General features: G+C 35.8%; 1 protein-coding gene across 2 annotated transcripts in view; it reads right to left on the minus strand.

Moving 5' to 3' along the window:
- Nucleotides 1-27,676, minus strand: part of LOC136036487 (galactokinase-like) — a 54,153-nt gene that overhangs the window by 24,523 nt on the left and 1,954 nt on the right. For both annotated transcript variants that reach the window (XM_065718752.1, XM_065718753.1), the window contains exons 2-5: nucleotides 24,968-25,148; nucleotides 13,749-13,926; nucleotides 10,784-10,916; nucleotides 2,195-2,320 (exon numbers count right to left, since the gene is read on the minus strand). In XM_065718752.1, coding sequence (XP_065574824.1) covers nucleotides 2,195-2,320; nucleotides 10,784-10,916; nucleotides 13,749-13,926; nucleotides 24,968-25,126 — 596 coding nt within the window. In that variant the 5' untranslated portion in view covers nucleotides 25,127-25,148. The remainder of the gene's footprint in view (nucleotides 1-2,194; nucleotides 2,321-10,783; nucleotides 10,917-13,748; nucleotides 13,927-24,967; nucleotides 25,149-27,676) is intronic.

The following is a 27,676-nucleotide window of genomic DNA, read 5'->3' on the forward strand; positions in this document are numbered from 1 at the left end:
CATTCAAAGATTTACGGTCTATATGAAAGGGCTGAAATGCACTAAAATCATTAAAGGAAGGACCTAAAAAATTTGTAATAATTTGGTCTGTATAATGGCTAAGATGTGCCGAATAGTTAATTCCATTAAAAGTAGGCCTCAAAACCCTCGGCAATTTTGATGTCGACTATTTTTTCCGTATCTTAACATACTTAATTCTAATGCTCTTAAATCCATTGGAAGCACTCCTGCGAGAGCGGTTACCACATGCGTTTGAGCTGTGTTAAAAGATTCAGAAATTATGATCATAGAAGATCTTTGCGCCGACCAGAGCATTCGCTGAATGTTTCTATTTCTCAGTGCAGAGATCCAAATAGGACACGCGTATAAAATATGGATTTCGATTACTGATTTATATAGCATCCTCAATGCAAATAGATTCAAGTTCCAAGTACTCTTGGCAACCGTTAAAAGACGAGAAGAATATTATTTTGCAGATTTAATTTTATGTCTAACATGTAAGTCCATAATATTTTTCTATCAATAATTACACCCAAATATTTAACCTTCTTTTTAACAGGTATCTCAATTTCATCATACATTAGCCTTACAGTCGGAAGCTGATGCTTCCTTGAGAATAAAATTGCTTCTGTCTTGGATTTGTCAAACATAAGTTTATTATCTACTGACCAAGTTTGGAAATACGAAAATACCCTTGATGACAAGGATTCTAAAATTGCTACTTTACTTGATGTGATAATAGCACAAACATCATCAGCGTATGCCTGAATTTTTACATTAGGGATACTTAGTTCTAGAAGATCATTTATATTAACAGACAATAACAAGGGGAATAATGTTCCACCTTGAGGATTTGATCGCTTTAAAATGTACGAATATTCACCCTTACATTTAACAACACTATCTGAAACGTAACTATAAATTAAATTTAAGAGCCCATCAGGGTATGATTTTACGTTTTACTTTTTCAATATTCCAGGATGCCACGCGGCGTCAAATGCGCCTTTTATATCAAAAAAATGCATAATGCAAAGATTTTTTCCGCATGTTTTCCTCCACCGCGGCAACGATACCATCAATTGCGTCAATAGTACTTTTCCCACTAGGGAAGCCAAACTAAAGGGGTGAAAGCCAGCTATTTTCAGTGCTAATCGCAATCTTTCTATTCGCAATGGCACGCTGACATATTCTACCAAGATTTGAGAGTAGGCTAATCGGACAATATGAAGCTGGATTGCCGTCATTCTTTTACCATTTTTTTTTTAACCAATCGTAGACATCGTAGACATGATAGCACTACTAATACCATTGGATGGTTTACAACAGAGCCCCCCTACCCCTCTAAATCCTCCATATCTATATTATATTCCTATTAAATTACATAGACATCAATATTTTACCTGAATGTCGTCTGATACAAGTTCAGGCACTGTGACAAAACAGAATAATAATAGATGGTAATAAGCTTACCTAAGCTATGGATGTCAGGTGATTGATTTTTCTAACGATAATTTCGACAGGACCTGTCCCTGTCATCATCAGATTAAATTCTAATTTCTTGCCCTAAAGGGCAAGATAGGCACAGGTCCTGTCAAAATTATCGTTAAAAAATTAATCACCTGACATCCATAGCTTAGGTAAGCTTATTACCATCTGTTATTATTATGTATAAAAGTCAGGTTGGCCTCAGAGAATATATGATAAAACAGAACGGAATAAGACAGTTTTATTTTCTATTCGAAAAAAAGAAGGGTAAAAGTAATTTTTTCAGGTCAATACATCTTTTGAAATAGGCTTTTTTGTTAATATTTGCTAAAAAGCATCGCTGACTTTGTTTTGTAGTAATTTTATGAAGATTGTACTAAAAATCAGTATAAATAGTTATTTCTCATCTTTTTCACAGACCATAGCTACTTCATTCAGTAATAGCTCGTGACTCGCCTATTTATCGGAATAGGAATCAGGATTCCGTGTATTTTTAAAAGCAGGGACTCATTTTCATGGGAATATCTTAACTTACAGTGGAAGTCATCCCTGAAATGGAGCCGGCTCCCTGCATTTCCGGCCATAGAACCTAGTAGGGGTATAGGATGATGTTTGTACATTGTTTATTTATTGTTCGTTGTATACGGAAATCCTATAAAAATTCGACAAAAAAAAGTATTCCCCCATAAAAGAAAAACTTTGTACTCACGCGCAATCTATAAGAAGTGCATGTCCTTCTTTAGCCATTGTTGAAATGAATTGATCCATTATCCCACAAGGCACTTCTGCGAAATCGTGCTCAGCTTTTTGGCAAGCCAATGCTTTTCTAGACAAACTAAAATAGAAATAACAGGGATATAAATACTGGGATATAATATTGAGGTATAAGATCTTTTCAAAAAAGGAAGAATGATAGAATAGCAATATTGTATTTCTTTAAACATTGAATTTATCCATATCTTTTTACATAAAATATGTTTCAGGCACTGATTCTAGAAGAAGAAGAATAATAGATTTTAGTTTTAACCAAACTTATGCATTAATTTTTCAATAATTTATAACATGTATTTATACGTATAGAGACTTTTCCATGAAATATGAAAAGTATTCCAACTACCATAATTCTTGGGACAACTGAAACGATCTTGTATATGAAATAGATTTTATTTTACAAAGAAATGCAACAATAAAAACACAATATGCCACGGGCTCCAAAAGCTTACGCTTTTACCAAACAGCCTAAGATCACACTGAAGTAAACCATTTTAAAATTCAAAGGAATAAACGTAAATAATACCAATAATGATTTTATATATAATAGAATGGTAGCAATAACAGGGATCAAAGAATGAGAAGATTACTACAACTACTACTGGTAACTCACTGCGGCTCCAAGCCACCTTAGGCTAACAAATCATTCATCCCAAGTTAGAGAGAGCCTCAGATTTCACCCGCCCATAGCTCCTCCCATGAAGTTCTGATTTTCTACCCATGCATTGAGGGATTATCTGATTTTGATTGGCTCTAGATAGATGGCCAAAAGCCCAATGTTTGGCAATCAGTCATTTTTCGTCTCTAAAATGTGACCTAGCTATCTCAGCCTTCCTTTCATTATAGCCGGAGAAGGTGAGATTTACCATACATCTTATTGCTTGATATATTGTCGGGGTAATGATGACAACCTTCTCGTGGTGCCCTTGAAAGTAATGGGCATAAATAGAGGCGTGCTTCTGGTAACTCCAGTTGACATTCAGCCATAGACCATCCTAGGGTGCGGCATGTAACGCCTGAAACAATTCCCCCGACAATTCTCCCCTGAAAATTTCCCCCACATACAAAATTGAGCAGCCAAAGGAAAGGTAAGACAAACAAACAAAAATGGAAAAAAGGAGGGACACTTGTCTTCGATTTCTTTGGGACTGTGTTATACCTTTGTTATATGATTTTTCGTCTATTTTTGAACCAAATGGCTATATAAGAAATTCGCGTGGACACATTTGGAGAAAAGAGGGTTGAAAGGACGGACTAGTTGCCATTGGATCCCTTTTGACTTTCAAAAAGGGATTTAGAACTTTCAATTTCTAATCAGTCGAGTCCCCTCCGAAGTTTATGCGACGGCTTGAAACTTAGTAAATCTTTTCGCATGTTGACCAATGGTCTGCGTTGCGCAGGTACCGACCCCCTGATTCAATGCCTTCAACCGAGAGAACAATGCCTATTTGGGGGGCAAATCATCTAACACTTCCCGTGTTTTCCCCCCAGATTCGTCCAGGTACCCACATCTTACATAAAAACTTTATATGCCCCCGGGCCCAAGTTATAACCCTTCCCTGGGCTCTGGGGTGAGGGGGTTATGCTGACCCGAAGTTTTGTTATCTGACCGTTGGACTATCTCAAACTAGCTAGCTATCTCAACGTTTTCATCGGATGCATTTTCATCGGGAAAAGAGGGTGTGTGTGGGGGGGGGGATAGATGCCCTCCGATCACTTTTGATCTATAAAATGGTAACTAGAACTTTCAATATCCAATTAAATGAGCTACCTCTGAAGTTTATACGGTAGTGTTAGGCGATGATTTGATCAAACGATATATCAATATTTTTACTTTCTAAAATCCATATATCGATTTCAATTTTCCTTACTTCCTTTTTTTGCTCAGATTAACTTTAGGGTTTGGCAAAATTCAATAACAAAGTAATTCAATAACAAAAAGAGCGTTTTCCACAATTTTTCCGAAATTTTAAATAAAACACAGAAGACTTCTATTACATGAATAAATATTACAAAAACCGTGATTTGGTATTCCTTGGGTTCGGGATAATGAAAAATAAGCCGCTGGGTATTTTCGGCTATCCAAGCCAGCGACATCTTAATATTTTCCACTGAGAATAGGTTCAGTGTTTCAGTGATTAAATAAATAAAAAATTGTTTTTTTTTTCAACAGAAAGTAAGGAGCGACACTAAAACTTAAAAGAACAGAAATTCTTCTGTATATGAGGGTATAACTTCTCTTCTCTTCAATACCTTGCTCTTCACACCAAAGTTTCTATTTGTATTTTAACAATCTCCTTACTCTAATTAGATGGCTCTTATATTTCAGGATTTCTTTTTAAATAATTGGGACAAAAATAAAAATTAGCTTAGAGAGTTAGGAATTGGAGGGGGGGAATTTGTCATCATATACGGGATAATTTTTTTTCGATTTAAATTTTAGTATTGCTCCTTAGACATAGTTGAAAAATTAGTTTTATTTTATTTGCTTTCTGATCGTTTTCAAACAATTCCAGAGAATATGTCTTTTTTGTCCATGGAAAATCCCCCCCCCCAAGAAAATTCTTCCGTTGAAAGTTCCTCTCGTGCAAGATCTCCCATCCCTCGGACAATTTCATCCCTGCTGAAAACTCTGAAATTCCCCATGGAGAATCTGTCCCCAGGAAAATCTCCCCCGCACGGAAAAATCCCCCGGACAATCGCAACTCCTTTGAAAGTTTTCCCTGGGCAATTTTCCCGGAATATCTCCATATGTAAAAAAAATTACAAAGAGAAAGTGAATCAAATAAAAAGAATTTTGTATAAGAATTCTATTAAATTCCCCTGTGTATAGTCTCCCTTCAAAAGTTCTTCCTCGGAAGCTTCCCTCCCCATAAAAAATTCTCCCTTGGGAATTCCCTCCACACACAAAGTTCACTCTCCCCCAAAAATGTCTATTTACTTTCCAATAACAAAAACCATATGTAAACACTAGGCAAATTTCATAAATTACAACACTTTTCTCCACGGACTTGCAGGGTCGTATCAACTCCAGAGGCTTGAACTTTCAACTATGCTGATCAAAATGGCTGTCTCAAAATTTTGATGGCATGACTTTGGTAAAACAGGAGCACGGGAGGTCAAGGAATTTTAAGAGGACAAGGAATTCTACACCCAAATGCCCATGGATGTCTAGAGGTCTGATCAATATAACACATATGAAGGCGTCTCTGTTCAAGGCTGCATGTAAAAGTAAGACACAGGATGATCTTTTGAAGTATAAACATTATAAAAATGTGCTCACTTCTTCAGTTCGTGCAGCAAAAAAGCTGTATTTTTTGCGTCGAATCAATGAGTGTAAGGGGAATTTGCGCAAGGTTTGGACTGTAGTTAATGAAGCTCTTTCCCGCAAGAAACTCAAACAGTCTTCCCCATGTCTTTATAGGAAAGCTGATGCACCTATTGTCGATAAAAATCCTTAGCAAGTACCTTCAATTCGTATTCCGCCACACTTTCTTCAGTTCTCATTCCACCCCAGAGTAGAAAAGTTGTAAGTTGTTTTCCCTTGGCAGAAAAGTCTTCTTTCCTTTCCCCATGCAATGCTTCTGAGATTTCTAGTATTATTTCTCAACTTCCAAACAGTCGTTCGGTTGATAGTTTTGGTTTGAATCCACTTTTAGAATGGACATTGGTGGTGGGCATGGACAATAATTTTATGACAACTTTGTATAGGTATTTCTGAGACCCCTATTAGAAGACTTCAACGACTTGAGTGGCTCAGTTTTTCTTGGAACTAAATACTACCTACTGAAAATCTAGAGAGCCGTAACTTGTACAGCTGCTGACGAAGCTTGTCTTAATTGACTACTAAAACTTTATCATGTCATCCCCAAAAACTGGCTTGATTCTGATGACTGATCTTGATATTGAGCTGATGATGATCTTGATTCTTGATTCTGGACTTGTATCTACTGATACAGATTCCAGTAAGGCCCAATCCATGTATTTTGCTATTTTACTCTCAACTTGGAAAAGATAGTCAGGATAATATACAATTTCTAGAAACGCAGATTGAAGTATGTGGCAATCGTGAGGAGTGTGATCTGAACAAGGCCTGTAAGTTTAGAAGGTATTTTATCTAGCCAAGTCTTTTGGAGGTTCTCAGCAACATTTGAGAGTCGACCCTCACTAAACATAGTTTAGAAACGGGCTATGCCATCTTATAGATACAGTTGTGCATGCTGTGTATCTTTATATATGAGTCAGTATATTGAATAGGTTATTCTTCTTCTCGGCCATTTGCAGAACAATTTTCGATGTTAGATCTTTTCTGCTGGACGTTCACAGGTAGATACTAGAAAAAGCCAAAATAGCATCGTTTTCGATATCGATATTTACGTTTCAATATTCAATATCGATATTTGGTGCGATATATTGATATCTATCATCACCCAACAATATTATACGGTCACCCCTTACATAAAAACCTTAGAGATCTCCTCGAAATAACTTAGAACGCTTGTCACTGGGATCTGGGGGGGGGGGGTCGTGTCGACCCCAGAGTTTTTGTTATCTGATTTCTGAACTATTTTCAACAAAATGATTATCTCAAAATTCTTATCGGATGGGCTTGGAGAGAAAAGGCTCGGGGGGCTAGTTATACTACGATCTCTTTTGACTCTTAGAAGGTGAACTAGAAGTTTTAATTTCCAATCTAATGAGTCCCCTATGAAGTTTATACGAGCATCCCCTGTATAAGAACCATATACGCCCCCAGGGCATAGCTGAGAACACCTGCCCTCGGGCTCTGGGGGTCTGTGTTTACCCTGAAGTTTTGTTATCTGATCATTTAACTATTTTGAACAAAATGGCTACCTCGAAATTTTTATCGAATGCATTTGGGGGAAAAGGGCATGGGAGGATAGTTGCCCTCAGATCACTTTTGACTCATAAAAAGGGCACAAGAACGTCCAATTACCAATCGAATGAGTCCCCTCAGAATCTAATACGACAACTCCTTCCATACGAAGTGCCTCTGGGGGAAAAATTCTAAATAACAATAATAAACATTGGAGCCTTATGGCCTTTATTATAGGCAACGCTATAGCGTCTCCTCTGATTTACCTATATCCCAAAATACATGAATAATATAGGGTACAGAGTCGAACAGTTCCTGGTAACGAGCTATAAATACTCATGCAAATAGTAACAAAAAATCTAAAAAAGGGAACTTTGTTAACGATTAATACACCGAAATATTGAATTTTTTATGCTAATTACAAATATTTAAAGTTAATTAAGTTTTGTGTTACACATCGAACTTTAGGAGCCTGAGAAAGTTTAGCTGATTTACAAAAAGAATGAAGAGAACGCCCCCAAATGATCAAGTAATCCTGATGGAAATCATATAATAAAATTCACCACATTAAAAAACCCTACTAGGTTTTAAATTCCCATCGGTAAAATTGCGGAATTTTGCATTTTTTTTCCTCCATAAGAAAACCACGGAAGTGTGTTTAGCAATATCACCAACATCGGTCAGTAATAAATCGCTCTTGCATATCTTGCTAATAAAACTGCAAAATATACTGAAACCTCGAAATGGAAAAGAGTATATAGTTTTAGTCTATTCAAAATTTGCATATTTAAAATGAATTATTTTGCTCCTCCTAAGAGATAGGAGACTCGGATACAAGTAAGATTTAATCTTAATACCGTACTTAAGTGCAGCTCCCTACTGCTCTTGTAAAGGAAAGCTTTGATGCACAACCAATAAACCGATCAAAACTCCTCAGAACAACAATACTTTCTAGGGCCTCCAAACTGACCCAAAGAACCTCTCACGAAAAAGTACAAAATTCGACTCAAAGAATGTATTATATGAGGCTTCAAGCCCCCCTCCCGTGCCGCTCAATTCTCGTTAATCGTAAAGAATTTATGGTTTTGGCTCTTAGGAGAATATAGTTAGTAAAAACACAAAGACTTATTTCAATTTTTCATCTATGCACCCGTGGAGGAACCATCATGCTACTTGCATTGTTTTGTTGGCTTTTCCTGGGTACCAAAGCAGTATCAAGTGGTATTGATGCAGTTATAAGATTATTCCCCTCGGTACCTATATTCATTGCCGGTCAATATTATGCTATCTAATTACCTTATTAATTTTAATGAGCACCAAAATTAGCAATTCACATCCCCAGTAATTCTAGTAGCGGAATTCGCAAACTGTCTCCCGAACTTAGATCCAGGACCCAGATCCCTGGAGGCCCGGGAGGAGCCTTAAAAGAGGCCTTGATAGGAGTACCGAAGAGCTGATTTTAATGTTACCTAAAATGAAAAAAAACGCTAAACTAACGTTTTCGCAAAAAAAAACATATGAAAAACTAAAACTACAAATATTAGGTCTGATTTTGATGCTTTGAGAAACTTTGGGACAAATCGCCTTGAGCTGCCACTCAGCATTGTTAATTTTTCAATTTGATAAAAAACGATATTGCAAAATTTAACCTTTTCTTAAAGTTGTTTTTTACACTTTTCCTCGAGTGAATTTTTTCTGTCTATTCTATACGTCTCATCGTAAGACAATGTGGTTAATGCCTCACTGTTGTCCCGTATATGCATTCTTTGTTTAATGCCTGTGTGTTTATTGTGTCTCTGTTGTTTGTGTTAAATATTACAAAAACAACAAAACCCCAACTAAGGTGTATTTTCTAATCGATGCAGTAGAATTTTTGGTTTTTTCGTTGACTTCTGTTCATTCTTCTATGTCTCCCGTGCCCCATGTTGCATCAAAGGAGGCAAATTGTTTTCCTTTGAGAGGGTGGTAAATATAGTCCTTCAGCTTTATCTATTTATGTCTGTGACGTATTTTGTAACCCAATCACATTTTGACTTAGAAATGCAATTTAAGGAGAGACAAATAGCACCGCCCTTTTAAACCTGATAGGCTCTCTTGTGTGAAATTTTAAGCCAGTAAAAAGAACACAAAGTTCAATTATATTTAAATGGTTCTTCTGCACAAAATTTCGAATCAGTAAAAAGAAGAAAAGGATTTCCACATAATGAAATTTTTACGAGTGACCTTTCTGTTTCTCTCTGGTTGTGTGTTTTGACGTTCTATAGGAATGAATGACTGATTATTTAAAACTTTAAGCTCCTTGTATCTTAACCTTTAATTGAAACTTTAAGCCATATTAATTTAAACTTTAAGCCATAAATTTTAGTACGGCTAGTAGGTTGGGTAGGGGAGGAAGAAGAGCTGGAGAGGTAAGGTAGGCTGGGAAGGTAGGGTTGAGCATGGACTAAGGTGGAGTTGGTAGAGCAGGGGAGGGGAGGAGGGGGAATTTAGTATTAAAGAGTGACAGAGACTGGATTTGTTATTTTTTTCTTGTTTATATTTTATTTATTAATTGTTATTTTTAATTCAGTATATATATTATATATATATATATTATATATATATATATATATATATATATATATATATATATATATATATATATATATATATATATATATATATATATATATATATATATATATATATTTTTAATATTATATATATTTAATAGTTGAGATTTGAGTAAATACTCGAGTTAATTGGTAAGTAGTTACGTGGACTTTCGCGCGACCGCAAACCCTCATAGGTATTTTCCAGCAATAAAATGTTGTTTAATTTATTTATTTGTTTGTGAATTTGCATGAACTTACAGGAAAATTATAGTTTTGAGTTTTTGCCAATACCAATTTTCATCCCTCTTTTTTTTTTCTTGCACTCATCTGCAGTGCAACTTTGTTACATAAATTCCTCATGTGTGCGAGTGTTACATTGTATTAAACATATAACAATAAACACGGTTATTTTGCGACAACCTTATCAAATTGCTTATAAAGGGTTCAGTAACAAAGTGAAAGAAGTAAAAAAGTGAAAAGTAGTCAGAATATAAGCTCTCAAACCTAAATCGAAACGAAACTATGCAACAAACTTAAACAAACAACAAATTTCAGCAACCTTAGAACCTTAACAAACTTAACGACAAATAACAGCAAACTTAAAACCTAAAACAAACTGAAATACTTACATAAATATCTAAAATCATTGGCGGTAAACTTTCTTAAGATTAAAGACAACTTTCGAGTAAATGTATACTCTAATGGTAAACTTATACTCTACCCTAGAGAAACTAACCTTAGTTTCTCCATACCTTATACCCTAGAGAAACTTTATCAACTAGAGATTCAGAAAGTGTTTTGTGACAAAATGGACTTCGTTCACTTTAATACCATGCTTGTTATCTAAGTGTTCCACTTATAGTTTTTAGTACGACACTTAGCCAAAATTCAGGAAATGTGCAATGCTTAGCCAATTTTATAGATTCATAAAAAATTATAATAATAATTTTTGTTATAATAATTATAATAAAAATTATGATATTATGATTATTTAAGATAAATTATAAAATAATCATAAGATATATATTACAATCATAATTATATTATAATACTAAGATTATAATTATATTATAATTATAAGATAAGTTATACTTACTCTGCTTCATTTGTTCCAGTTAAAGCTTCTAAAAATGAATATACAGCAACTTCTAAAGAAGCACTGGATGATAATCCACCACCCAATGGGACACTACTTGCGATGATTGCATCAAAACCTTCCCGAACCGGTCCTGAAATTATAATAAGAACATAAAGAAGAAAGTAGTGGGATTTTTATTTGGAATAAAAGGGAAGGCAACGAAGTTTTCTCTATGAAAACAATATGATAAAAGAATTGTATTTTATTATCTGATCAAAAGAAGAACAGTTGCCACCCAAAATGTTGCACACAGGGTGATTTCCATTACAGATTAGATCAAGGAGGTTACAGCCAAAGATTATACCCACCAAATGCTGCACTAAGCAAGACTACACGCTGGAGATGGTGTCCAGAAATGAAGAACAACCCCAAAAGATTGTCCTTACATGTGTGTACATTTTTAAATTTCTAAAAATGTCACTCATGGCCATGTCCTAAAGCCTTTTTTTTGTTCATAAGTCAATTTTTGAAGATTTGCTAAACATTTTCCGTTGATTATGTGATGTTTGAAATGTAGGCTGTTTTATAAGATATAAATTAAGACCCTAGCCAAGCTTGAGGGATACCTTATGTTTTTCTTGTTAATTTGGCCTAGTCTATTCTGCCCAGTTCTTTCTGTCGTTCAAATGCAAACTTATTTCAATTTAGAGAGATAATATAGGAAAACTCTTCAAGCTAGAATTCAGATATTTTCCTTATGTTTTCTGATGTCATCCAGTTTATAAATTTAACAAATTCTGGCGGGTTTATTTTTAACCCGATTTTTTTCATCTTTTTTTTAGTCTATTCTTATTTTTAAACTAGAAATATTTTCAGATTTTATATCTTGGATCCAAATCTCTGTTTTATCGTATTATCGGATCTGCCATCATCTAATCGACAAGCTGTATCCAATTTCAGGCTTTATTAGTAACCCTCCAACATGTGAAGTTTTCCAATGCCAATTTATTTCATTATAAGATAAGGATACAGTTCCTTCTAAAATGCTTAAATTTGATAGTCAAAATTCACAAGTGAGACTGGTATATTCATGGGCATAGGCAAGGAGGGGATAGGGGAAGGTTGCCTCCCTTCCTAGAACTTCAATTTTACGCTAGATGTTAACGATAACTTTTCGTATGTTGGAACTTTTCTTTTTGATGTTCACTGATTGATGACTAAAAACGCTGGAAATAAACAGGAATTTCCAAACATAGTTTTCGAGATCGATATTTACGTTTCGATATTAAATTTTTATATTTGTTCCGACATAAAGCTATATCAATTTTAATATTTAATATCGCCCAACTTAAAATTTTGAATTTAATTCATAGAACAAGAAGCTGTTGTCTAACTGTGATGTGATTTGTGTCAAATCGCTTTTATGGTGTTTAAAGTTTCTGGAAATTGGAAGTCGGATAGTAAGTTTATTATATTTTAGTAGTGCCGAAAATTAGAACCTGGAAAATGCCAATGACCAAGTTTTAGCGAAATATATAATGATTAGTTTTTAAGGACCTACATTCAAAGGATCTGCCCGCCCCCAGACAAGATCCTGCCTGCACCCATAGGTATATTCTCTCCTTATCAAAAATCTTAAATAGATAAGTTTTTCTTTTCAAGTCTATTATAAATAATAATTATACTTCACCCTATCAAAACGTTTTACTCGCTTATTATTAAGGCTCTATTTTTATTTTCATCTTTATTTTTTTCAGCTAATGTCGGCAAAATCACCTCCTCTAAAACCACCCAAGAGCCTTAGAGTACATATGCATGCCTTTTTCAATCCTTTTATTTGCCTTCAATAAATTATATCATTCTTTTCAACTCTAATTTGATATAATAACTGTCCCTCCCCCCCTCAAAGGCCTTTCAAATTTTATTACATTGCTTTCAGGTGTCTTGGAATCCCAAGTTTTGGATGTTCCAAAACGAAGCAAATAAATTTATTTTTAGAAAAGCTTATAAATAAGACGAATAGACACATCCTATAAGCCTTTGAACCCTTCATGAACTGCCTGAATTCCAGCTAAGTATCCCAGCAAAACTGATATGTCTATCCACAAACCCTCTTCCCATATTTTATTCACTTAATATGAAATTCATTATCCTTTTGACTAGTTTTAAAATTTTAAGCCCCCCTTTCTTCCTAAGAGGCCTGAGCAAAGCCCTCCATGGATTATTCATCCTTATTTTCAGGTCCACTTTTAAATGATAATTATTCCCCATGCTCTTGAAGACAGTTTTACGCTTTATTTTATTTTTTAATCACACATAAGCCCCATTGTCAAACCTTCTGCGGCTATGATATTCTGTGGGTATAAAATTACTTAGGTAAAACCTTACACTTGCAAAATCTTCAGTGGGTACAATCTTCTTTAGAGATACTGAGAGATAACTTCCTGAATAATTCTGATCAAATAGGCGTAACCATCTCCTTATAAACAGGGTTGGGACGATCAGGTCCAAGGTCCCACCTTGGATACCTCGGATGCTTGCCTACCAATTCTGTGTTTATCGTTAGTGTGAGATTGAGTACAGGTGAAGTGCAAGCGCAAAAGAGGAAGTAATATTCGGGGGATAGTAATATTCATAGGGCATAGATTAATGCCCTATGGAGGTCATCTTTCTGGCTACAATGCTTAGTTGGTGTTATCTTCCCACAAAAACTTGATGGGTGCAACCATAGGGAGGGAATAATTATCTGTATGCAGTATACTGGTGTAATCTTTCTAGAATTTTTTAGAATAATTTCTAAAATCTTTTTAAAATAATCAACACCTAGTTCTAAGCTATTTTTAATCATATCCATTGCCTTAGTACACTCTATTCTAGATTTTTTTCCCTTTTTTTCAAAAAATTTCAAAGTTTCGACTGATCGTGTTTTATATTTCAGCAACCTTTTGTAGTTTTTGAAATAGATAGATGGATAGAAACTTACTGTGGAAGTTGAAAATAACTCCTTTTACGTAATTGGCCCATTTTGGTGATCCACGACAAATACTTCCTAGCTCAAATGTTATATCTTTTTGGTCGTCAATTGTTTCGCATGTTGTAACTATGCGTGAAGTTTGGGTATTATTTCTTCTGCCAATGACAACGGTAACAAGAGGTAAAGCCTACAACCATGAAGAAGATTTGTTTAAAATACAGAAAGATGAAACAATAGAAAGGACAAAGCCTAATTCACACCCGGAATTCTATGATTCGTGATGTTGGTTACTCTCAACCAATTACCAGCGCTCAGCTCTGAAAATAATTAAATAAACAAAAGTAATATTTTGCAGCTTAAAGTAAGTAACAACATTAAAAATTGAAACGAACAGGAAATTTTTCCACGTATAAAGGGGTTGCCCCTTCTTCATCCCTCACTCTTTAATGTTTATCCCAGCTGTTTAAAAACGACTCCTGAAAAATAACAGTAATTGAATTTGAATGAGAAGTATATTTAAAAAAAATTTAAGACTTCGATGTAAAGAGTGACGATTAAAGAAAGAGGCAGCCTTCCTTAACCCTCGGTGAGGCAAAAAACTTGCTTTTTTTTATTTAATTGCATATTGAACAGAAGAGGTGGTAGTTGCAATCACTTTTTTGAGTTGTATTTAAAAGAAGAACAATCACAAGTTCATGATTTATCGCTTCCTTGGTATCGATGTCGATGTATACCTTTAAACCATAAAAACAACGAAGTGACCTGGCTACACACTTTCAAAACCCTTAAAGGAATAATCCAAAGCTCTTTACTTTTTACCTTGTTAAATGGTAGAACTTTGCATTACTAAGAGGTTCACATCAACTGGACTCACACAAGTCTTTCCAGTTGAACAGTTGAGCGCTTTATTTTAGTACATAAAGAGGAAACAGATTTTGTAAAATCAATTTAGTCTTTCAAAAAGGAGCTAGACATTAAGAGACTGTGCTTACACTTGAATATGTTAGCTGACATTACTAATAAGAAATTACCAGTTTTAAAATACATCCGTGATGCAAGACAGTGCTTTACATAAGAGCCAGCAGTTGCAGAACTGTAATGTGAAGTAGTTAAATGCATCAAGCTTCTCCGTATAGTTCCAATCCCGAGAGCAACAACAAAACCTAGCACCCTCAGAAGTCACACTTCCAATCAACAATGGGACAGAGGTGACCAAACAACTTGGCAATTCTTCTTGCCCACTGAAAAGTGTTAGATGAATTGGATATCCAACCAGTCATCAACCACTTTGCACTCCAGTTTGACGGGGGTCATTTTCAAATTTCTGAAGATACTCTATTCCAAATAATGGTATTTAGAGCAATCAAACAGTTCGTGGTAACGAACTGTAGTAAGGAGCAACCCGGCTCAATAGTAACCGAAACTATAAAAAATGGAATTTTGATACCAATAGTTACATCAAAAGAATCTCATTTTATTGCTGATTTTAAATATATAAGTTTCATCAAGAACAGTTATACCTATCAAAAGTTACGAGCCTGAGAAAATTTGCAACATTTAAAAAAATAGGGAGAAACACCCTCTAAAAGTCATACAATCTTAACGAAAATCACACCATCACATTCAGCGTATCAGAGAGCCTTATTGTAGATGTTTCAAGCTCCTATTTACAAAATGTGGAATTACGCATTTTTTTGCCAGAAGACAAATCACGGATGCGTGTTTATTTCTTTTTTTTCCAGGGGTGATCGTATCGACTGAGTGGTCCTAGAATGTCGCGAAAGGGCTCATTCTAACGGAAATTAAAAGTTCTAGTGCCCTTTTAAGTGACCGAAAAAATTGGAGGGCTCCTAGGCCCCCTCCTACGCTCATTTTTTCCCAATAGTCACCGGATCAAAATTCTGAGATAGCCATTTTATTCAACATAGTCGAAAAACCTACTCCCCCGCAGTCCCAGTGGGAGAGGCTGCAAGTTACAAACTTCGACCTGTGTTTACACATAGTAATGGTTACTGGGAATTGTGCAGGCGTTTTCAGGAGGATGTTTTGGTTTAGGGGGGAGATTTGAGGGGCGGGGGGGGGTTACTTGGGAGGATATTTCCATGGAGAAACTTCTCATGGGGGAAGATGATTTCAATGAAGGGGGCGCAGGATTTTCAAGCATAATTTGAAAAAGCAATGGAAAAATAAATATGAAAAGTTTTTTCTACTTAAATTAAGGAGCAGCATTAAAACTTAAAACGAATAAAAATTATTACGCATATGAGGGGTTTACCTCCTCGTTATAAATCACTCTTTACGCTAACGTATTTTTCGTAATTTCAACTATTTATTCTACGGCCTTTGTGATTCAGATGTCATTCATAAAGGATTGGGACAAAATCTAAGCTAGGCCCCCTTGGGAGGAAAAGCCCCTTTCATATACGGAGTAATTTCTGTTCGTTTTAAGTTTTAATGTTGCTCCTTACTGTCATTTAAAAAAAACTTTTTTTTTATTCAATATTAAATAAAAGCAAGTTTTTTCAACTGAAAGAAAGGAGCAATATTAAAACTTGAAACGAACAGAAATTATAACGTTTATGAGGGGGCTCGCCATCTTGTCAATACCTCACTCTTTACGCTAAAGTTTGAAATTTGTTCCAATTATTAAGAATGACCCCTTAATCACAAAGGCCCTTTAATTGGAATGAATAGCTCTTTTCAAAGTACTAAAAAATTAGCGTAAAGAGCGAGGTATTGACTAGAGGGCGAACCCCCTGACATATGTAATAATTTCTATTCGTTTTGAGTTTAATGTTGCTTCTTACTTTCAGTTGAAAAAACTTTCTTTTTTTTTAATTTCTGATCGCTTTTTAGATAATGCTGGGACATCCGGCGCCTCCTTCATAGAAATGCCCGTTTTTCCCATAAGAAATTCCTTCATGGATTTTTTTGGTCACTTAAAAAGGGCACGAGAACTTTTAATTTCTGTTCAAGTCAGCTCTTTCGCCATTATTTGTTTCAAGTTCTAACGTTGCTCCTTTCTCTCAGTTGAAAAAACTGTTTTTTTTTTCTGATCGCTTTTTAAATATTGCTGGGAAATCCGGCACCTCCTTAATAAAAATGTCCGTTTCCCCAATAAGAAATTCCTTCATGGATTTTTTTGGTCACTTAAAAAGGGCACTAGAACTTTTAATTTCCTTTCAGAAAAGCTCTCTCACCATATTCTAGGACACCTGGTCAATATGGTCAACCCAGGAAAAAAAATAATAATATTAATAACCACGCATCCGCATCCGTGATAAGACATTCCACATTTTTTCCGGATAGGAGCTTGAAACCTCTACAATAGAATTCTCTGATATGCTGAATTTTATGGTGTGATTTTCATTAAGATTCTACCATTTTTAGGGGATTCTTCCACCTATTTTGAAAATAAGGCAAATTTTCTCAGGCTCGTAAATCTTGATAGGTAAGACTGACTGTATTGTATCAGATTAACGACGCTTCTTGACTACTAAGGTCCCTGTGTCGGCCCTGCAGTGCATTGCCGCAGCATGATTCGATCTCTGGGTCCCGTATTACCAAGCTAAGGTCAAACCCAGTGTGCCGCCGCAGGACGATAGGTAAGACTAAACTCGATGAAGCTTATATATTTTAAATCAGCATAAAAATCTAATTTTCTTATGTATCTATTGGTATCAAAATTCCACTTCTTAGAGTTTCAGTAACTATTGAGCCGGGTTACTCCCTACTTACAGTTCGTTACCACGAACTGTTTGATTAAAGATCTTTTCAAAAAAGAGCATTAATTACATACAGAATGTTAACTTTTCAGTTTAGAAATGTTAGTACAGGTTCAGTATTGCATTACAATATTAATACTTGTTTTTAAATACTTAACGAACTGTAAGTAAGGAGCGATACCACTCAAGAGTAACCGAAACTCTAAAAACTTAATAACAGTTGATAACTTGATAACAATAGATACATCAATAGAATCGAATTTCGATACTTATTCAAAATATGTAAGATCTTCAAATTTAATGGTACCCATCAAAAGTTACGAGCTTGAATAAAACTTTCCCTATTTTTGAAAAAGGGTGAAACACCCCAAACCACTAAGTGATCTTAATGAAAATTATTTTATCAGATTCAGCATACCAGAAAAACATACTGTAGAGGTTTCAAGGTCCTACTTATCAAAATGTGGAATTTTGTATTTTTGCCCGAAGAAATATTACGGATCCATGTTTATTTGTTGTTTTTTTTTCCTCGGGGGTGATCATATCGAACAATTGATCGTAAGAGGCTGGGAGAGGGCTCATTTGATTGGAAATCTAAAGTTCCAGTACCTTTTTAAAGTGACCAAAAATGCTTGAAGGCAGCTAGCTCCCCTCTCACTCTCATTTTTCCCCAAAGTCGCCCAATCAAAATTTTGAGATAGCCTTTTGTTCAGCATAGTCTGAAAATCTAATAACTAAGTCTTTGAGGGTGACTTCCCCCCCCCCACAGGCCCCGGGCGAAGGGCTATTTTATTAAACGGTTGTTCCTGTCCAAATTTTTATTTTTGTTTGTTTTTTCCTTTTATTTGGAAAAACTCTTCTGTAATTAATTTTTGTTCCTTTTTATATTCATAGCCGAACTTCATGAGGATATGAGGATTGAAAAAGCAAATCATAAATTTGTTTGTATATAATTTTTGTTCTTATAAGTCAGACTAAAAATAAGTGTGTGTGCGTGGGGGGGGGGGTTCAAAATAACTTCATAAAAAGAACTTTAAAAAAGTTAGAAAGAGGAACTAAAATCCCTTTTTGAAAATGTTTGATGATGCTTCGTTTTCTATGTGAACGTATTTTTCACCTGTCATGACTGTTACATTGTTATATTTGTTACTGTGACTGTTATCTGTTACACGAATGTCACCTGTTACATTTATATCTGAGTCTTAAAAAAATTCAAATTTGTTGGATATCAAATATAACTTAAAATGATCTATGAATGCGGAGAAGAAAAAATCCTATGAGCTAGAGAAAAAAATCCTAAGTTTTGAAAATAATTGTCTCCGACGAATTACTGAAATCAACTGGACGGACAACATCAACAACACATTCATTAAAGAGAAGACTAAACTGCCAATAGTCAAACAGTTCGTGGTAACGAACTGTAGTAAGGAGCGATCTGGCTCAATAGTAACCAAAACTCTAAAAAATTGAATTTTGATATCAATAGCTACATCAAAAGAATCGCATTTTAATGCTGATTTTAAATATATAAGTTTCATCAAGTTTAGTCTTACCCATCAAAAGTTACGAACCTGAGAAAATTTGCCTTATTTAGGAAAATAGGGGGAAACACCCCTTAAAAGTAGTAGAATTTTGACGAAAATGACACCATCAGATTCAGCGTATCAGAGAACCCTACTGTAGAAGTTTCAAGCTCCTATCTACAAAAATGTGGAATTTTGTTTTTTTTTTGCCAGAAGATAAATCACGGGTGCGTGTTTATTTGTTTGTTTGTTTTTTTGTTTTTTTTTTCTTTTCCCCAGGGGTCATCGTATCGACCAAGTGGTCCTAGAATTTCGCAAGAGGGATCATTCTAACGGAAATGAAAAGTTATAGTGCCCTTTTTAAGTGACCGAAAAAATTGGAGGGCATCTAGGCCCCCTCCCACGCTCTTTTTTTCCCAAAGTCAACGGATCAAAATTTTGAGATAGCCATTTTGTTCAGCATAGTCGAAAACCATAATAACTATGTCTTTGGGGATGACTTACTCCCCCACAGTCCCTGGGGGAGGGGCTGCAAGTTACAAACTTCGACCAGTGTTTACATATAATAATGGTTATTGGGAAGTGTACAGACGTTTTCAGGGGGATTTTTTTGGTTTTGGGGGTAGGGTTGAGGGGAGGGGGCTATGTGGGAGGATCTTTCCTTGGAGAAATATGTCATGGGGGAAGAAAAATTCAATGAAAAGGGCGCAGGGCGCAGGACGAATCTGGTCACGTTAGAAAAAAAGTCAAATTCATAACTTAATATACAATGCTGGGTGTTCGGAGCCTCTCTATTATGGAGTATAATTTGAAAATAACACATCTATACGAGCGATAAAACATATATACGACAACCATAACTCAACTAACGAAAGAGCTGCTAAGAGATAACACAACTATAAAGCGAAAACAGGTGAAAACTAACGGGAAAATAAACGAACTAAGAGGTGGAAGGGGCCCAGAGAAAAAATATAATCCCTTTCCAATTTTGAGCCTAACTTCCGCAAAGGAGTAATAATGTCAGAAGCCCCGAAATACCGAATTATTTTCTTTCAAACAGTTCGTGGTAACGAACTGTAGTAGGAACGAAGAAGTTTCAAGCTCCTATCTATAAAAATGTGGAATTTTGTATTTTTTGCCAGAAGACAAATCACGGGTGCGTGTTTATTTGTTGTTTTTTTCCCAGGGGTCATCGTATCGACCAAGTGGTGCTAGAATGTCGCAAGAGGGCTCATTCTAACGGAAATGAAAAGTTCTAGTGCCCTTTTTAAATGACCCGAAAAATTGGAGGGCGCCTAGGCCCCCTCCCACGCTCATTTTTCTCCAAAGTCAACGGATCAAAATTTTGAGATAGCCATTTTGTTCTGCATAGTCAAAAACCACAATAAATATGTCTTTGGGAATGACTTACTCCCCCACAGTCCCTGGGGGAGGGGCTGCAAGTTACAAACTTCGGCCAGTGTTTACATATTATAATGGTTACTGGGAAGTGTACAGTGTTTTCAGGTTATTTCTTTTGGTTTTGGGGGTGGGGTTGAGGGAAGGGAGCTATGTGGGAGGATCTTTCCTTGGAGAAATATGTCATGGGGGACCAGAAATTCAATGAAAAGGTCGCAGGATTTCCTAAAATTACTATAAAAAAAAACAATGAAAAAATAAACATGGAAAAGTTTTTTTTCAATTGAAAGCAAGGAGTAGCATTGAAACTTAAAAACGAACAGAGATTATATACGAATATGAGGGGTTCTAAGAATACTTTAGCATAAAGAGCGAGGTATTTAGGAGGAGATAAATACCTCACTCTTTATGCTATAGTATTTTTAGTAATTTCAACTATTTACTCTACGGCCTCTCAGATTCAGGGGTCATTCTTAAAGAATTGGGACAAAACTTACAATTTAGTTCAAAGAGCGAGGTATTAACGAGGGTACAAACCCCCTCATATACATAATAAAAATTTAAGAATATAAAAGTTTGTTAGAGCCAAAATCAAACATGCATTAATTCAAAAACGTTCAGGAATTACATAAAAAACTAGTTTTTTTAACTGAAATTAAGGAGCAACATTAAAACTTAAAACGAACAGAAATTACTCCGTATATGAAATGGGTTGTCCTCTCCGCAATCCCTTGCTCTTTATGCTAAAGTTTGACTCTTTGCTACAATTCTGCTTTTCAAAACAATTAAAAACTTTAGCGTAAAGAGCAAGGGATTGTAAAGTAAAGATCCGTTGTGATATTGGGGACACATGGTTAGAATGGACAACAATCGCCTGCTTCAAGATGTTTGGTGTTAGATATCTCCCACAGTTTAACACCACGGACAACAGAAGGCTGTAGTTGAACGTAGCCTTCACAAAGACGCAGCGCTCTCAAGATCATCCCTTGATAATCTTTGGCCGAAGAAACAAGAGAGATCATCCTCGAGATACATCGCTGCCGCTATATGTGCCGATCGGCGAGGGAGGTCCTAAGTACTAAGTAAATACCATGGATGCGAGAACAATTGTAGCAACTTGCTGCATATTATAAATTAAAATTTTGTAGTCCAAGTGTTTTCTTTAGTCTTTTACAAATTATAAGCCTATATTCTAAGGCTAAAAGTGAGGGTACTAGTGCACAATTGGGGCTATTGAGAAGGAAAAATGTTAAAAAAAAGGAAAAAAATATAGTCAAAACATTTTGTGGGTACTTCCACCATACTTTACCCCCAAACTGAGCAAATATTTAGCCAAAATTATATATTTCCTGTGGATTTTTCTTTTTTTCTTTTTTTTTTTTTTTTTTTTTTGTCAGCGTTAATTCAATTTAGGAGCATTAAGTTCAAACAAGAGTGACACATGTTGAAATGCATGGAAAAGAAAAAAAAATGGGTGTGCCTTTGGGGTACAGTGGAAGTGCCCACACAATGTGTTAACTTCAATTTTTCAGCACACTATGAAGAATTGTTTGTTCTCTTTGCATGTTCCCTTCTCAATAGCCCCAATTTTTTAATAATAGCGCGTAGTAATAACGCGTAGTTGATGAACGGTACCTCAGTTATGGAATCTCGTATATATTTACCAGTGAAATTCAATTTTACATCGGAGCATGCGGAATGGGCTGAGGGATGATAATTTTGTTCGTTTGTTTTTTCTACCAATTTCATTATAAAATTCAACCATCCGAGCAAATAAACCTGTTTCCTGTAAAGGAAATGCGAGATAGCTAAAAGGCCTCCTGGAAAAGTGCTACTTAAAGGATTTTGCCATAATCTCAAAATGAGACTATGAATCTTAGCCATAAAATGTCATAATGACCGGTTATTTAGTTAAGTTTTCTGAGCCTCCTTCAAAGTTTCTTTGAGAAAAAGGTTTCCTATGTACATAGTTCTATCAATGGTTATATGACACTTAATCTTTTCTGCAGGTTATGATGGAAAGTGATATTTTTTAGATAGAATACTTTATGTGCGATATTCAGCAATCCAAAAGTTGACAATTTAAAAGATGCTATGTGACGATCTTCGGCTATGGTATATTTGTGCATTTAACACTTTTTGGTCGGCTAAACTGGTGGTAAGTTTATTACAACGCGTTTTGAGTGGGTGAAAAAATTAAGGAAATGTCAAGAAAGAAGGGGATTATATGATTCTAACCAATCGATTGGGTGTGTCTAATTTCAGCAGAATCGATATATTGCTCATTCTTGGTCGGTAACACCTATCGTGTTTCCGCACCCGCCTTGTCGACGTACATCTCCAAAAATTTTTGAGAGCTTTCCTTTTTCTGGTTTTCTGCTGGCTGTTCTTGGAGTGCTCCCTTCTCGCAAGCATCCGGTAAAAACAAGTGGACTCCAGGGTATTACCTCTCAACCTATGATTTTCCATATTTATATAAATAAAATGGGATAGCTCTTCTTTGGTTTTATTTTATTTAACAATTTCATCAAAATCAAGCCTAGTAAGCTCTCTTTCTCAATTTACCAAGGACAGCACAACCCACGTCACCACCCAATAACATGAAGACCTAACACAAACTTCCCTACAGACGAATATTTCAGAATTTTGAAAAGTACTGATGGTCAATTACAATGATCCAAAATCAAAGAAAGTTCTGATCTCCCGATCAAAAGCGTGAAGCATACACCTCAACTACGTCATCGTTAATGTTAATATAAAGAAAGTCGACAGGTTGTGTCTTCCGATTGTCTACTTCTTCATAGATCTCCCTTAGGAGACTCACCTTGATTGGGTGAGAGCTTCCTGAAGAAACCTTCATCGTTCACCAAAGCCATCACTCTGCTGCTGAAGCCTTCTCCCACCCAGCGTACAAGTCTTGCTCTCTAACCCGTTGCTTAATATGGACGCCAGCTGTATGCTGGTGCTTGGAAATGTTGTCAATACCAGTTTAGAAGATCTAAAATTACACCTAACGGGGCAGGTTCAGTCGTTATCCACGATTGTTGCAAGCACATGAATTTATCTCCTCTTGTAGAACTTTCCCATACTTTCCCCATTGTCCACCAGATAAGGCAGACAGGAAAGCTTACATCTCAGACAGATTATGTTAAGGTTGACTCACTGAGAACAGAGTACTTGATGAATAGCCTCGTCCGAAGTTGTACTTCGATTCGGAACCATCTTCCTGGGTAATTCGCAGAATTTGCTCTGTCAATTCCATTGGAACAAGCTTCAACAGGTATTTACAGTACGTGATGGATCAATGTAAAAGAGTAGTGGCATATCAGATACTTGAATGTACCTGGCGCTATGAATTTAGGAACGAAAAAATTAAACACAGAAGCTGCAGGCTTCTGACAAGATTAAAGTGCTTGGCAATTAGGCAATTTGAGATCAGTCTTTAAAGTCGCATATATTGGTAGGCTTTTCGCTTATCAAGCAAAGTAATAAAAAAAAAGCTGAATAGTTAAAAAATAAAAAATTCTATACCTAAAATCTATTCTAAGTAAGTAGTAAGTAAGACGGCACTAGACCTTTAAGGTCCAAACCGGCAGTGCTGATCTCCGTTTCATGGCCCTTCAGCCAGGAAGTGCAATGGGGGGTTGGGGGCCAGCCATCCTCTGCTACACACCCTTCCTACTTACCTTCCCCAGATTTCTCCAGGTACCCACTTAGAGCTGGGTCGACTCTGGCTGAGATTACAGAGTCACGTCACTGACCCCCATACCAAACTAAATAATTGGTCACAACTGGGATTGAAGCCGTGCCCCTTGGACACAGAATTCCCACGCCAGCGCGCTAACCACTCAGCCAGGACGGCTGAGTTATTAAAATCTATTCTAAGTTACTCTAAAAATTTATCAGCATCTAAGCAATTTTTCAGCCTAATTGACTGAATAATGTAATGTTTGACTGAATAATGTAATTGACTGAATAATGTAAAAAATCAGTTATTATTTACAGGAGTTGCAAATATATACCATAAAGGAACCAGATTTACCATAAAGAAAAGCAAGAACTTTCACTGAAGAGCAGAAACTTTTGTTTATAGAAATTTTTCTTCCGGTTCGAATGATACCAAAATCAAAACTATTGCAATTTGTTTGAGGTAACCCCTAAAATTAACTTACATTGACTATGCTAAAAGGAAGCAAGAGGTGTAGTATTTTCATCAAAGGGTTGATTTTGGCCTTCTTCATTGTTTTGACTATTACAGACCTCACCTTCCTGAACCTGATTGTCTGTTCTCAATTTTTATGTGGCTCACGCTATAGCAACTTCAACTCTCTTGGCAAATAGCAACTTTCTCGTTCTATTTACAAAAGTCTGACAAACTTTCTTATTTCACTGTATTCACCTTCTGGCAAATAAAACGCTAAAAGCGATAAAAGTAGCCTTGTTAGTTGAAAAAGTTTTGTGAAATCAAACGCAACTCTTGTTTCTATGTCTTCAAGTGAAGTTGATGTTGAGGAACAATATTTTAGAATACTGACATAATTACTAGCCTACGCCAAGCATCAATATACCTGAAAAAACTTACCATAGGTAAGACAAAACCATCATTATAATCTGTGTGCTCTCCGATCAGATTAACTCTCCCTGGGGCAAAACCATAGACCATATCTCCATTTACGTCACCAAAGGTCTCAGTAAATGCTTCAATAGCAAGAGCTAAAACGTCTTCACATGCTGTACTCATAATAAAAATTTGCCTAAGGATTCTGTAAAATAATAAGAGATGCTTTAAGACCCCAAATTTAATTCAAAAGTAAAGAATTTATTAACTTAAAAACTATAGAACTTGACATTAAAGAATAGCGACGAGTGATTACAGTTCTAATGGTGACGAATTCTACAACTAAAACATAAAGGCAAAAATTTAAAAGGCGAAAAACAATTTCACAAACAGATCTTCGAAATTTAGAATAGGATTTTTTTTATGGCAGCAGATTTATGCTCGAATTGGTTATAAATGAGATATTTATTTTTATGGTGGATAAAAATATCTTCTGTGTCTTTTTCAAAGAAGGAAGAGGGTTGTTCAAAGAAAAGTAAAGACCCATACTAAAACTAATGTGAGCGGAAGCAGAGTTGTATAAAAAAAATCAAACTTAAAGCGAACAGATTGTTGATATCGATGAATAAATCAAAACGATAAACGAACAGCAAGTCAGAAGAGTCAGATCAAACATAAAGATCAGGTGAGTAAATGAAACCTGAATATGAATAATCAAATCAGTCTGAAAACAGACAGAAATTACCACAAACACGAGTAGGGCTACTAAACCATAAGCTTTTGGTTCCATATTAAACCGTGTGTTTTATTTGCCAAAACATCGACAAAAAAATAGCAAGTATTACAATCGAATGAGGAAGCACAGAAGCAATATAAGAAATAGCTTCTTTTGTTTTGTCAGGTTTTAAGGAAGTGCCTCATTCAAATACAATATTTTCTACTTGCTTTACTTCTGCATATATCGTTTTTACCGTTTTCTTTTTAATCTTTCCTGATTTTCGGGTTTTGCTTTTCTTTTTTAAACTATTATGTCGAGCGTTTTTTCAACACTCCCGACGTCTTATGAGATGCAGGCAAATTTTGGTGTGATTGTTTTTTTTTCCGTCCCGCAGGCCATGGACCGGCTATTTTTGCGAGATTTTCTTCTTTGTTTTAACACAGTATGTCGGTTTGGTTTTAGATTATTTGCATACTACTTTGATAGCTTAGATACATGGTTATTTTCAATTTAACCCTGGCTCTCCTCTAAGTCCACTTGGCCCTTCCCCACTTTTGAGAACCCTCCTTGATCCCCAAGCTGTTCGTAAGATAACAGTACTGGTAACCCTGGTAACCTGGATACACATGTTTGCTTTTGTTCCACATACTGTTTCACCAGAATAGATACTAAAACGAATAGGAGTTCATAGTACGAAAAACAGATAGGATACTTAAATCTGTAGACCCTTCCCCTCCCCCAACTCAAGATTAATGGCTCTCTTGCCCCACACCCTAAAATATCCCTAAAACTTTCAACTTGACCCCCCAAAATTGTTCCCAGGATATCGCAGATATACCATTTTGATAATCTGGAAACATTTGGTTTTTATTTGTTTACCATGTTCCTTCACTATGAATAGATTATGGCTCTCATAGGGGCTTCTGTTGAAAAACAATGTTTGGGTGGATCAGGAAAAAAAATTATTAGCCTCTCTCCCAGTGTCCCCTCCCACCCCTCTACATTCCTTGAAATTTAATTCTGATACCCCAAAACATTCCAATGATGCTGTGGATACAGAGTTTTGGTAGCCAGGTGCCCTACGGTGTTTTTTATTTACCTTGCTACATAAATGTAAAAAGGTTCCAATTCCCGTAGGGGGCTATAATATGAAAGCATTGAAGTGAATTTGGACCAAAAGAGCTCTTAGCCACTTCTCCCAAAACAAAATTTTGATCCTCCTGCCTCTTTCCCTTATTTTTCCCACACAACCTGAAAGTTTCAACTCAATCCTGCCAGCCATTACCGAGATACTGGTGATTTTACTTGCTAACCCAGACGCAAAAAATGTTTTTTTCATTATTTGAACTTACTTCCCAAAGTCATATTTCGATGTCCACTTTCATACTAACCCCCCCAAACAGTCTCTAAGAGTTCCAACTTTATTCCCAAGCAATTTCTGAGATGTCAATTTGATATAGTGGTTTTTCTTTCTTTTTTTTTTTGTATTCACCTGGATAGCTAACTATGAATAGATTTGTAGATCCTATAGGCGCCTTAGTGTAATTAAATTAAAAAACAAGTTGTTTCAAATGAAAGTAAGGAGCAACATTAAAACTCAAAACCAACAGAAATTATTACGTATTTGAGGGGGATTACCCCATCCTGAATATCTTGCTCTTTAAGCTACAGTTTGGCTTTTTGCTCTAATCATTCAATAATGGCTCCAGAATCAAGGCCGTTTAGTTAGAACAATAAGCTCTTTTAAAAGTTCTATAGAACACTTTAGTATAAAGAGTGAAGTGTTAAGGAGGGGGTAACCCCCTCATATACGCGATAATTTTCTTTCATTTCAAGTTTTAATGTTACTCCTTACTTTCAGTTGAAAAAAATTGTTTTTTTTTTTAATTCGGTTTCTGCTCTTTTTTACATGATGCTGGGAAATCTGGCTCTCCCTCCATGGAAAATTTCCTTCCCCCACAAATAATTCCTCCTTGTACAGATCCTCCCACTTACCACCACCCCCCACTCTGCCA

The sequence above is a fragment of the Artemia franciscana genome, chromosome 15 (assembly GCF_032884065.1).
Source record: "Artemia franciscana chromosome 15, ASM3288406v1, whole genome shotgun sequence".
NCBI classification, from domain to species: Eukaryota; Metazoa; Arthropoda; class Branchiopoda; order Anostraca; family Artemiidae; genus Artemia; species Artemia franciscana.